The sequence below is a fragment of the Trachurus japonicus genome, chromosome 14 (assembly GCF_045865225.1).
Source record: "Trachurus japonicus isolate A0001 chromosome 14, Traja_1.0".
Classification (NCBI taxonomy): domain Eukaryota; kingdom Metazoa; phylum Chordata; class Actinopteri; order Carangiformes; family Carangidae; genus Trachurus; species Trachurus japonicus.
In genome coordinates, this window is record NC_140920.1 from 25,756,350 (window position 1) to 25,770,187 (window position 13,838).

Sequence of the window (13,838 nt, forward strand, 5' to 3'; positions counted from 1 at the left end):
ATGAAGTATTTCAGCCTAAACACGAGTCTCTCCGTCACTCTGCTCTGCTGTAACCCGAGGAGAAAATTTTCCTTGTGGGATACAAGTGTTATCCAATGAGGGGAGAGAACGGCATGAAGGGCTGTGTGTGCAGCCAAGGGATGCGCGTGAATGTGGTGACGTAGCACGAGGACCAATTGATGCCTGACAAGGGCGGGGGCTGCTAACTCATGGTGCGTTCAAGGAAACTCGTACTTTGTGTTTTTCCTTCCTGTGAAGTCATACCAGTTCGATCTGGTACGAGTTCACGGGTCGGAAGTTACGAGTGGCCGTTATAGGGAACTTTCACAGACAACAGGACGGTAAAAACACGAGCTACGGGTTACCTGGAACGCTACCAAGTCGTAGTTGTGACTTGAAGCTGTAACTTACGGTTTCAAAAGCCTGCCTTGAACACAGCATTAGCCGAAACGGCCGTGCCACTGATATCTGCTTTAACTGTCTTAGTTTGATTCTGAGGAAACCATTAAGTCATGCCACGTGGTATGCGCAAATATGAGACTTTCCTTTACTCACTTTTTCATCTCCCTATTGATTTAGTGTCTCCTTCATGCAACAGTTAGTGTAGGCTGAACGTTTGTTGTTTTGTTTGGACAGGGCACATCTGGTATATCTGCAGTTTCTATGTGGTTTGCTTCTTACAATATGTTTCCATCAGAACACCAGATTTTTCAGGCAGTACAATGATTCACAGGCACCTGTTCACATATTGTAGAGATGTAGAGAAAGAATACTATTAAATGTAGAAGAGCTTTTACTTCGGAATTAGAGCACTATTAGTTCACACCCTGATAGATTAGAAGTAGAACAAAAACCTCTCTCTGTATACATTTCATTTTACAAACAGCAATTATTTCATTGTCATGTTCAAAAAACAATATATGGTGATGGCTCTCTGGTCAGTGTGATATAGTGAAAGCAGCAACTTGGCCTTGCTTTGTAGGAATGATAATCTTTTTTTTCTGCACCCAGCGAATCAATATTTGCTTGATCTCTGTGGTTCTCAGACAGTAGATGAATGGGTTGATGAGTGGGGGGAACAGACTGTAGAAGAGGCTGGTGGCTATTCGCTTGTCAGGGGTCATTGTCAGGTTAGGAAAGTAAGGTGTGGCGTAGACAAAGAAACGGGGTATGTAGTAGATAGAAATGATACAGCCCTGGGTGGCACAGGTAGAGAAGGCCTTCATTCTCCCCTGAGGAGAACAGAAGCTTGGGGTTAAAATGGTAAAACAAAAATGTAGAAAATGCATTTGTAATTTAGGAAAGCAGTAAAATGCTATTCTATAATCTTGGCAATGTCTGTGACCTTGTGGATTTTAGGATGGGGCACTTAAGGGTGTTTGTGAATTATAAAAATATCTGACTAACATAAAAATATTTCATTGCCTTGGGATAAAAACAGTGGGGCCTCACCTGTCCTTTGGCCATGCGCAACACTGAGACCACGATGCAAATGTAGGAAAGGATGATGAAGGAAAAGGGAACATAAAGAATGAACATCGCTACAGTAAAGGCAATATTGTATAGTTTACTGGTGTCCTCACACACTAAGGCCTTGACTGACATGGTAGTACAGAAGGCATGGATGATCTGGTTGGGTCCACAAAACAGCACCATGCTGAATTTGACAGTGCTGATTCCAGGGAAGACGTGTGCCACCACCCAGCAGAAAAGAGTCAAGCCTGTCATGGTTTTGTTTGACATCACCATGGGGTATCTGAAGGAAGAGAAGGAATTCAAGAGAGGAGAATAGTGGCAGGGAATGAAAAAAAGATTCATTTCAAGGCTTGGGGCTGAGGCTAATCACCTGAGAGGAAAACAGATGGCCAGATATCTGTCCAGGGCCATGGTCAATAAAATCAGGGAATTCAAGGAGCCAAAATAGTGGATCATGTGCTTCTGGAAGAAACAAGTGTGGAAGCCGAGACTGCCATCATTCCACCAGTAGCGAGCAATTAGTTTGGGTAAAGCCACTGTGGCAAAACCTACAGGAAAAAGAGAATAGAGAGAGATGTAAAGCAAAGCAGATCATGATACCATGCCACACATAGGTTATATAACTAATAGAGGCAGATTCATATTGGTCAGTGTTGTATCTGTAAACAGCAGTGGGATGCCACTTGATTTTTACTGCAATATTTACTTCATTCTGGTGTTTCTATTTCACCTTCAGACAATGAACTGTAGTTAAAATTCTGAATCCTGATTGCCAGTTTGGTTTACTTCAAACAGCCATATAATTACTACAAGTTATGTTTTTTTCAACACCTAATACACCTTATCCTGTGAACTTAAGAGATGTGGCATGTGAGACAAATGATACCATGTTTACCAATGTCTGAGAGAGCCAGGCTGACCATGACGATGTACATGGGCTTTTGAAGTTTGTGCTCCAAAGCAAACACCACTACTAGCAGGAGGTTTCCCAGAAAAGTGGTCACATAGAGGAAGAAGAAGAAACACCCCACCAGGACAAAGTACTCAGGCTGCAGGCCCGGGAAGCCCACAATGACAACCTGTGACACACGCGTGTAGTTCTCAGCCACCTGAAACATACTGAAGACAGAGTCAGTGGAGTTACAGCAGCACAAAGCTGAGGGAGAGCTGAGGATCTGAGATGTTATTTCAGTGCTTAATAATAATAATTATTATTATTACAATACATTTTATTTAGACGCACCTTTCATGAAAGGTCACCTTACAGAAACAATTAGAAAAGACAGTCAAGGACAATATAAAGACACTGTAAAGGAACACTTTAAAACAAATCTGTAATAAGAGAATAAAATTAACAGTAAAAGCAGAGCTGAAGTAAAACAAATCAGAAATCTGCAGCAGCAAAGATCAACAATGAAAGTTAGTGGTAGTAGGCCTGTTTTAAAAAGGTGGATTTTGAGACGGGATTTGAACCTCACTGCTTACCTCACTTACCTCATTGGATGGAGTTCACTGCCAGACAACCAGAGGCAGCAGCGGCCTCTCTGGTTTATAAAGGTTATGTGATGGTCTGCATTTAGCCTGTGTTTATACAACTTCACCCCAGAGGAGGGGAAAAAAGTAGCCTGTGTTAATATTGGACAGATCACAAACAAAACAAACAAATAATAATAAAAAAAACTGCCAGAGAGCAGGATTACAGAAATATGTAGACAAAATATACATAGATGTGCCAACATACATGTAGTACAGAGATGACAAAATAATCACACCAATTTAGGTAAACCTACATTTACAATCCCAGCAAACTGTAATCTAATACTTGAGTAGATATGATTAAATCTTGATTGTGCATTCTTTCTTTTTTTGAGAAATACTGTATGAGTTTGAGACACACAAAGTTCATTGGGGAAATTGAGTCAAGCATATCTTAATAATGACAACACAACTCCACTGTGGAGAAGTTACGACACGTCTCCAAAGTTTGGACACGACTGAAGTTTGGAGTCCAAACTTCAGTCGTGTCTAATCTGTGTTCAGTTAGCACATTTAACAAATAATAATCAGTTTGAAATACTTTACTGTGGCATCAGATCCTTTAAAAAAATAAAAAGTAAAGTAAAAAAAGAAACGTTAAAAAAAAAATCAAAAGCGGTCTACTGGCGTTTGAAGGATTTTAATTTGAAAAGGTTAAAAGACAGTTTTCACCGTGTGAGGAGCTAGCGAGACACTTAAAACATGTTTTCATACTTATGTTTGGTAAGTACATTAACTTTGGCATTGCGAATGTACTACAACATTAAGAATGTGAAAGAAAGACTTGCCTCAAATACAAGTCCTGTCACCTTCTGCATGTATGTGTTTTTGAGAAAAAATAAAGTAAATTGGGCTGCATTAAAGCTCCAGTATGTAACTTATTTGGCTTTTTATTAGCAAAAATCAAATATTGCTTTCATAAATACGTATTTCACTTAAGTCGAATCACACCCGCATACAAATGAAAACTTTCTCGTACCTTAGAATGAGTTGTTACAAGTCATTACAGATACGTAAGTGGGCAGCGCACCGAACCAAGGCTGCCATGTTGCATCGCCATTTTTTACGTTCAGTGGCAGCATGACCGTAGGTAACCACGGAAACTCAGCGGAGCTGTCGGCTCGGGGAGAAAGTTTTCCAGGTAGCGCCTGTTAAAACTGTCATCACTGTGTAGTGTGAGGAAGGACGGAGGCACTGATGTTGCATGGATGTCGTTTTACTCGACGAGAGAAAGACGGTAAAACGTGGGTCAGGTAAACAATACGACATCACCATGACAACATATTGTCACGCCTGTATTGTTTTGCCTCGTGCTGGCGGACCACTTGTTTCTCTTCAATCCATTTACGAACAATCCACCTTGAGACACGCACGCAAAATGTTGTCTGATCAATCTCATATTCTCCATTCAGAGTATCAGCTGCTTCCTTCTGGGAGGAGATTTAGGGGCCGTCCACACGAACGCGGGTATTTTTGAAACCGTGTGTTTCTCTACATGGTTTGGCCTTTTGTCCACACGTAACCGCAGTTGTGGGCTCCTGAAACCGGAGTTTTTTGTAACCGGAGTCCAGGGTGAACTTTTTAGAAAACTCCGGTTTCATGTGTGGACAGGAAAACCGGACATTTTTCATAAATCCCCGCCCCCCCTAGTTACTGTTACTAGCACGTCAAGCTTCTCGACGCTGACCCATGGATCATCATGCGCTGACCGCTCAGACGCTGAGTGGACTATTATGGCTACTGTGAATATCACTAATCACTAAACATGCAGACACTAATACAAAATCGCGTGGTCACCATATGTAAACATAATGTTGATATGGCGAAAACAGGCTTTTATCAAATTGTAAATTGCGGTCACTTCCCCACTGTTTTGCTTCCTCCCGTCCTGTAGCCTACATTTGTTTTCAATGAAGCCATTCAGAATCAATCACATACCTGCAAACTAGTCGCCTTTCGGCTATAATCGCCGTTTTTCTGGTCAACTGGGTCGTTTACGTGAATCGTGAACCATCGCAGAACCGGGGAGTTTTTCAAAGGTGGGGGGGGGTGATAGAGTCTTGATAAACATATCGGACAGCTTTTATTTTGAAACGACACGCGGGAAGTTATCTGATGTATCGGTGGAACGCAGAAAACTATGATGACAGGCGCCTTGGATAAGCGTGTGTGTGTGCATCGGGGCCATTCAGCTGTAGCGTCTTTTGCTCACATACTTTCAATGTAGGCGCGAGTTATGCACGCGGCGCGCCGCACATTCGCCGTGCTTGTTTTTTCATGCACGTTCGCGGCACACAGCTCCATACCTGCTTCTACCGCTGGTGTTCTGTCAGACCGGTTCTGCTCCGTTTGAAAGGCGAAGGAAGAACGTATGTGGAAAGACGTGATACACACTCATTTTATGTGCTGTGATTTTCAGCCCCCAGGCTACATACAATGCTGTGAAAAAGTATTTTCCCCTTCCTGATTTCTTACTCAAACTTGTTATTTGTCATCAAACAACTTTTAATAGCCTAGACAAAGATGACCGAAGTACGGTAAATATAAAATGCACTTTTTAAATTATGATTTCATTTATTAAGGGGAAAAAAGCTATGCAAACCTACCTGATCCTATGTGAAAAAGTAATTGCCCCCTCTTGTTAAATAATGAACTAACTTTGATAAACCTTTTTATTTTTTTTGGAAAGCTGGTTCAATTTCACTCTTCACATCCAGGCTCCAGTGATCCATGGTGAGAGCCTTTATCCACTAATGGAGAAAGCTTGGAACAGTGGTGAAAACCTTCCCAAGATGGCTGCCCCATCAAAATATTATACAAATAAATAAAAACATTGTGTGACAAATCTGCAAAAAAGTAAGAAATCAGGAAGGGGGCAAATACTTTTTCACAGCACTGTATTTAATGGAGGGGGGACAATACCTGATATTCTCAGCTGTAAACAGTAGGCTAAATATAATCATAGAAAGCTGAAAGCCACAGGTCATGTGGTCATCCAAACTGATGCATAATTTTTAGTCAAATAATGTGAACATTTTCTGCAGCTGACCCCACCTGATTGAGGTGTACTTATTCTCTCAAAGCTGTCTTTTTAATGAGAGATTTGCTCTCTGTTTAACTGGGAATGCTCCAAAAAGCATAACTTGCATATTAAAATCACAAACATTTTCTCCCGGGGGGGTTGGTTTGGTTTTTCGGACCTTGTCACCTTTTTTACTCTCTGGAGTTTGCAGGTCTGCAATCAGTGGATCGATGGATTATCGTTACGATGTGTGTATTTGCGTATTTTCGTATCTGTCATAAACAAGAGATTACGGGCGGGGTGTGTTAGTATAGCGCGGACTCTCGGTGCCGGTCAGTTTTATCCTCCACTCCTACAAGTTACAGCTGCTTTCCTGTTAGGAGTGATATCACCACCTACTGCTTTGGAATGTGCATGATATTGTTTGAGACGGATTTGCGGTCTCATGTGGACGGAGTTATTTTTTATCACACCGGTGGTGTGGACGCAAAGTTTTAAAAGTTTGGTTTCAAAAATACCCGTGTTCGTGTGGACAGGGCCTTAGAGTTCCCTGGAGCAGGTTGAACCGCTACAAACATTCTTTTATCCCAACATCTGTTAATATTCTGAATGCACATAGTTAGTGTACAGTTGATAAAACACTGTGTACTGTATTGTAACGGTTGGGCAACTGCCATTTTTTGTGCTGTGTGCTGTGATGGTATGGGTAACGTATGTTGTTTAATGTGTACTGTATCAGTACAGGTTATTAATTGATTGATTTTGATTGATTGATTGATTGATTGATGTATATTTTATGCTGCTGTGTACTGTAGCAGTACGGGTTACTGATCGCTCAATTTTTATTGTTTGTTTGTTTGTTTGTTTGATTGTTTTATTGTCAAACTGCGGACCACCAGTGAAGCCCACAACGAATTTCCGTACGGGGACAATTAAAGTATATTGAATTGAATTGAATTGAATTGTTTACATAGATGCTTGTTTATCCTGTTACATGCAGCGTCTGTTGTCTGTCTGACGTCTGCCCGATTTCACGTGAATGCAACATCAAGAATACGTTTCGATATGCAATTGCAAAATTCCTACATATTGTACCTTTAAATCACTGAGCACACAGGTAAGTGGGGAAGCTAGGTAGAACACAAATATGCCATTATGGTACACAAAGGTCTACTACTGTAGTTTTCAAGTACTTCCTCAATTTGTGTGAAGCACATGTGAATGGTCAGCCAACATTACCCATCAGCATCAACTGCAAATTTGCGGACAGTAGACAAAATACTTCTCTCCACGAGGATAATACATACCTGCAAGCCACAAGGTGGCGATTTGTTTATTTAAAGAAAAATATTATTTTTTCTAGTATTTTAGCTTGTGTGCTATTTTTATACCATTGTCTGTTGGGGATAGGGGTTGAAGTCAGAGGACAGACACAGGATTAACAAGTTAATAAAAAAGTCAGGATCCATCACTGGTTTGCCCCCTGACTCATTAGAGGTAGGAAACTCAGGAGCACCCTGCACAATAAGGACCACCCACTGGATGGTGTCTTCCATGAACTGAAGAGTTCCTTTGTCCCAGACTGCAGGGAACAAACTTCCTAATTTGTACTGCCTGGGATTTTATGTTTCATGTTGTGTGTTGGCTGTCCTGTACGTGGACATTTAATGACACTTAATTTCTCTGGGATTAATAAAGTACTTTCAATTCAATTCAAATTGAGAAAATATGTTGCCATTCATCATTTTATGTGATAATTAAATCTGAACATGTACAGACCGTTGGGAAGATTAATCAACCTGATGTCCTCACCCTTGGCTTTGGGGGACTTGCAGTGAAACCTTTTTTTGCCCAAGGGGTTTTAATTTTGGCCAGGATGGGGCAGAAAATCATAATTTTGCAGATGGAGAGTTACATGGACAATATGTGGTGTTGACATTCTTTAATTCATAGAATTGATTAACTGAGAAAATTGCCAGATTAATTAGTAATGAAATACATCTGTATACAACAGTTAATGTAATCATGCATGTAAAAGAACACTGTATGGGGAAGGTACATGAAATCATTACACTTTTTAAATGTATAAAATGGATGGTCTGTTATATAATATTACATACTGTATGCTTACAGAAACAGTGTAGCCACATACCTGTTCAGCTGTAACTTAATGGACTGTTGATATACTTTATGGTGACTGTGTGTGGTCTGGTTTGTGGCTGTCCTCTTGTTGACAAAATCTAATTCACTTCAGAGGGGTATTTGTTAATAACTGGGTTTTGACTATGGAACACATTATATTATTTATTTATCATTAATAATGAATTATTATTCCCATAGGAGTCGGACCAAGACCAGTGAAGGCATTAAGGCTGAGGTGTTTTGTCAAGCAACCAACCAGGGTGAGTTGTGACATTTCTGTATCGTATCCAGATTTAACTGAATTCATGGTACGTTGTGGTCAAAACATAACATATTCTGCATCTGTTAGTAATTAAAGTAACATTGCGGAGTTTTTCGGCCTTAAAATAATGTTTCCAGACTCATTGCAGTGATAGAAAAATGGTTAATAGGATGAATGGTGCTGCCGCCGCAGCCTGAGCGGGGTCGCGTCGGCTGAAACTGCACTATATAACTTCCCTGCACGGGTACGAAACACCGCCCCCCCTCCTCCCCCCTCCCCCCCTCCCCTCTGCGTCGGAGAGAGACGTAGAGGGTAAAAGCGAAACTTACGGTTCTCCTCTGGTCGTCGTCGCTGCCGCCGCCCCCCGCCCCCGACACTCAGATTGAGGAGGTTTGGTGCCTGATCAGTTCCCTCAGGGGTCAACAATCTGGCTACTGGGCCAGTTTTTGCCAGTTCAGAAATTATGGTTGGATGTTTTGCAGCTTGAAAACTTTCTGACGACCAATACGGCTGTTTAAAAAAAAAGCAAAAAAACAGCTGTGACCTAATTTTAACATGTTTTGGCTTAGAGACTGTGCTGTTGTATTCGGTTTACTTGCTGCTGATCAGATGGACCATATTGTCTGAGTTTTAGTTCTCCTTTTCTTGTCAACATTTTCAGTGTGATCATTTAAGAGAATACAACTAAATTGGATTTGTGATGATAGGAACTTATTTAGCCATTTTTATTATGGCTCAACAGACTGAAGAAGAATTTTAAAAATGTCTAGCTTAATCAAAGACCAGAAATGTGGTGAAAACTCTTAATTGAGGCTTACAAAAGTAATTGAACTATGCTAAGCTGCAACATCAGTGTGGTAAATATTTGTGTCATTGTGTCTTGTCTGTCGGTAGCAGGGGGGAGCATGAATCCTCTCAGGACCAATTAGTCAGTTTGGTCTTTGCAGGTTTAAGCGAGACTGTTTCTGTGTTGTCTTTGGGGAAACAGCCCGTTATGAGGAGGAAAACAGCTCATGTCTCTCTTGAGAGCAGATGTTTGGTGGTTTTGTGGTTGGATTCCCCTGGGTTTGCCTGCCTGTGGACAGACTTGTTTGTAATGGGGAAAGTAAAGTGGCATAAACTCTTTTCAGTGATCATTTTAAGCTGCCTTACCTTTATTCATGTAATTTTTTGTGTCAATTACATTCCAAAGAAATGTAATGTGCTAACAAAATGTAATACTTATACACTTTCTACTGTCAGTACTGTATGATTACTATTGATACTATTACTACTGCTGCTTCTTCTACTGTGACAACTGAAAACATGAATACCGGTACTGCTCATACTACTCCTATTAGCACCTATCAGCACTTTGGTCCACTGGGTTTTTAAAGTGCTTTATAAATAAAGTTGGTATGGTATTATGACCACTGACTCAACTACATCAATAATACTGCTACAGCTTCTGCTGATACTAAACTATTATGTATACTGTATGTAAAATAGTCTATAACAAATAAAGCTGTGAATGTTTGAGTACTAAACTAATTATTTAGAAAACTTTAAAATAGATCAACAGCCCCTAAATCCTAATTCCAAACATTAGTACTGTTCAAAGAGTAAGCAGTTTTCCTTTCTTTTGAAATTGATCAGTTGCTTTCTGGACTCTTTCAAGAGAAACAATAGCTTGGTTTCTTTATCAACTTGCCTGAAACATATATTGATAAAGAATGAAATAATTTTGATGTCCTAGTATGTTAGAAACACTGTGTTGTTGTATCTCTCCGGGATTAGATAACACCATGTAAAGTTGTCAAATTAACAGGTGGTCAATTCCCCGAGGAGGCTTTTTGTTGAACTGTTCCCTGCAGGCCTGAGGTGGTTCATACCATCACTTTTCCTTGTTTTCATTGTTATTTATTTTCAGAGATGCTCTCCTGTGGGATCGTCTTAAGAGCAGCAATATGCCCAGGGAGCTAATTTCATTAATTTGACCTCAATAACTTAATAGTTGATCCCTACAGATATAACCATGTAATAGTTTCAGTTAACATATGTTGTTTCCCCGGAGCTGGTTGTTTTTCTAACAGGAAAATAAATGAATAACAAATATAAGTGTGTTTATATCAGGAATTTACAGAGCAGGAGTTTGGATCAGTTCATCTCTCTCATGCTTTCACCTGACCTGAGTTTTTTTTTTTTTTTTGAAAGGGACAATACACATTAATGAACAGTATACAAATGTAAATGTGTCAGAATTAGCAAGCCTGCTAACTTACATCCGCAGTCCCTTGGCAGGTAATAACAGACACGAAGAAGAGGTAGAGTTAAGAATATCAAAATAAAAAAATAAAAAACACAGTTAAACTGTGTGGCACATCATGTGGTGGCAGTGGCTCAGGTGGTAGAGCGGGTCGTCCAATGATCAGAGGTTTGGCGGTTCGAATCCCGCTCTGTCCTGCTGCCGTAGTTTCTTGGGCATGACACCTTACCCACCTTGCTCCTGATGGGTCGTGGTTAGCGCCTTGCATGGCCAGTGTGTGTGTGAATGGGTGAATGCGATGTAAAGCGTTTTGGGTATCGTTCAGGTATAGTAAAAGCGCTATAAATACAGACCATTTACCAGACCATTTAAACATTCATACGTATACATAAAGTGCATTAATTTCAGCATGAGTTCAATAAAGTGCCGGGTATAAAGTGCATGAATAAATGGATGGATCCAAATGTGATGGCCCTCTCCCACCGAGTTAGAGTGGACCAAGACATTGGACATTGGGTATATAAGTCCCATTCTCACACACATACATGCAAAGACAATGTCCACAGTATAATATAGGCAAGTACTGTATATGTAGGCATGCACTGCACAATAACAACAAGAACAACAACGAAAGCCCACATAGAAAAATAAGGCAAGTGCAGTGCACGCATGCATACGTATATGTAGGCGTGCACTGCACAATAATAACAGCAGAAAGTGCAGAGCATGGTGGACGGTCGCAGAGCACGGCACACGTGGGCCCGCCTAGCCATGATTACAGTATTACAGTGCAGTTGTATCACATAATCTTCTAGTATACAGTATAAAAGAATAGTCACCATTTTCTCTCCAAGTTTTATTATTAAATTATTATTGCATACAATTCTATTTATGTACTTTTTTTTTTTTTTTTTTTTTTTTTACATCAAAATCATTTAGCAAACAAATAATCATAAGAAACTCGCAGGATAACAAATAGCTTGAGAGGTCGGTAATAAAAACACTAATACACACAGGCACTTATAATAAGACATTTTTAATCCGTCCGTCAAATATATATCTTTATCACAGCAATTCACATAACTAATTTGCAAAACTTGCATTAAGCTGCCCTTCAAAATTGGAGTGGGTTGCACAATTTTTAGGGCTCTTAACCTCATCTTACATTACTGAAATATATTTTTTGATTCACAAAACAGGAAGTATGTTGTATGCCAACATGGTGTGTGTGTCAGTTGGTCCTGTTGTCTAGCACTGGAGTCTGGGCAACTGAGCTGTGCCCATGTGTTTGACAACCACCTTTTCAGTTTCATCAATATGACATTACTAACTAAAATTAGAATGATCATTTCCCAATTACATGCAAGCCCAGTTGGTGTACTCTGTACGGTTCATGGATAGAATTGACCTGAGTTGTTGACTTCTGGGGAATAGAATATAATTTCTTTTGTGATTTGCTCCCTTGCTAAAGTTTGAAGGCCTGTGATGAGTCACATTGGTTTATCAAACAAGTAATACAGTAACTCAACCAACGTTAACCATTCCATGAGTCATGGAAACTTGGAAAACTCCAACCTCATGAGGCAATGCCCCCGGCTTTATCCTTTAAACCTTACTAACATAACCCCACCACTCTCTTGACTGTCTCCTGCAGTCTGGGACAAAGTGTTTACCTAACTGTTGTGGATATGTCATCATCCTTCAAGAGCAGTGTCGACAAACAGCTCATTAACAGCCTCATTAGGCAGAGTTGTTCCAGCTTTCAACATGGGAGTTAAGTATAGTTCAGTTGTGAACTTCTTACTCATGAGGGCTGCAAAAACCAAACAATCAGAGAGAAGTAGTCAGAAGAAACTGAAGAACAAAGTAACAAAAACGTTTGATCCTACTGAATAGGCATTCAGCATCCAGTATGTAAAAGGTGATTAGATAACAGTATACTCCCTGGTTGTGCCACCAATTTGTTCGATCACTTGAACCACAATTGCATTGCAGAACAGACTTTAACCGGTAAAATCTGCCGAAGTCCAGTATTTTTTTAACCCCTCTGGTTAAAATATCCGGTTTACACGGAAACAATCTGAACCGAAAATGCAAAAGTGGCGTTGCGTTCTCATTTTCATTCCACATTTAGACAAGCGTTTTTTTTCTGCGTGCATACGGTGACTTTGTAGAATTAAATGTTTTTGTTAAAGAACATTTCAGCATTGTGCACATTGAAGCTCGTTGCCTAGGGTGCCCAGAGTCAGAGGTCTGGGCTACGTTTGATGAACCGGATCATCCAGTCCTTTCCTGCCATCTCATTCACATCCCAGGTTGGGGGGTACATGAGGCAATTTTTCGTACCGTTTTGTGTGTGTGTGTGTGTGATCACGCTATCGCGCCCGCGTTCGTGTGTGTGTGTGTGTGTGAACAACAATAACGGAGAAAGAGCACTATGCAGAGATGAATGAACGGAACAATATTGCGTTGAGAGAGAAAAAACACCACGTTAAAGGCGTAAACATTTTAAAAATACACAAGTCAAAAGTCCCAGCCTCTTTCCTCAGACCTCTCTCTGAAGCCACGCCTCCAGAGCGCAGGAACACGCAGCGCTTGTTCAGCGTTGGTTTCACATCAAGGTGAAGCCGTGAAGGTGTCGCGCTCACAGCGTGACCCAATGCAATCCCAATGGGAGGGACACGGCTTTCCACGATATGTCGCGTGTCACTGTGCAGCATCACTAACTGTCCACCAGCTTTTTTTCGTGGCTCATTCATGTGAAATAAAACACTTAACATCATAATAAACCACCCAGCATCCAGCTTAGAGGTAGATTATCACCTACTGTACCAGACTGAGGTGTGGTACACTGGGTTACTGTTGTTGTCTTTTCCGCAGTCCTAACTCATGCACGCGATTAGTGCGGTCAAGCGGTACGAGCAGAGGAGGGCGAGAGGGACAGAGATGACAGCTTGATTGACACATTACGATCCAACTGACTTTGACGTTTCTAATTAATAGGTTACAAATTGGAGTGTGAAGAGGATTTCAAACTATTTTATCAAAAATGCTCCAGAATAGGATCTCCAACCCTACCTTCAAGTTTGATGTGGGCCTTTAGATACCTTTGATTATATGATTGTTACTTTCTTTGTAAGGTGTTCATTGTATCA

At 40.6% G+C, this 13,838-nt stretch overlaps 1 protein-coding gene across 1 annotated transcript; it reads right to left on the reverse strand.

The window, feature by feature from the left end:
- Window positions 1–938: 938 nt before the first annotated feature.
- LOC146974863 (olfactory receptor 1E16-like) lies at window positions 939–2,594 on the reverse strand. Its single transcript, XM_085798953.1, has 4 exons — window positions 2,372–2,594; window positions 1,847–2,024; window positions 1,453–1,756; window positions 939–1,232 (listed from the first exon to the last, which is right to left on the reverse strand). Exons 1-4 carry the CDS (start codon window positions 2,592–2,594, stop codon window positions 939–941), a joined length of 999 nt encoding a protein of 332 aa, XP_085655079.1.
- Between the last annotated feature and the right edge of the window lie 11,244 nt (window positions 2,595–13,838).

Excerpts from the sequence above, each read along its gene's own strand:
- LOC146974863 (XM_085798953.1), bottom strand. The coding sequence starts at position 2,594 with ATGTTTCAGGTGGCTGAGAACTACACGCGTGTGTCACAGGTTGTCATT. Across the intron at positions 2,025-2,371 it reads CCTGGCTCTCTCAGACATTG|GTTTTGCCACAGTGGCTTTA; the intron begins GTAAACATGGTA and ends TTTTTCCTGTAG. Across the intron at positions 1,233-1,452 it reads TGCGCATGGCCAAAGGACAG|GGGAGAATGAAGGCCTTCTC; the intron begins GTGAGGCCCCAC and ends TGTTCTCCTCAG.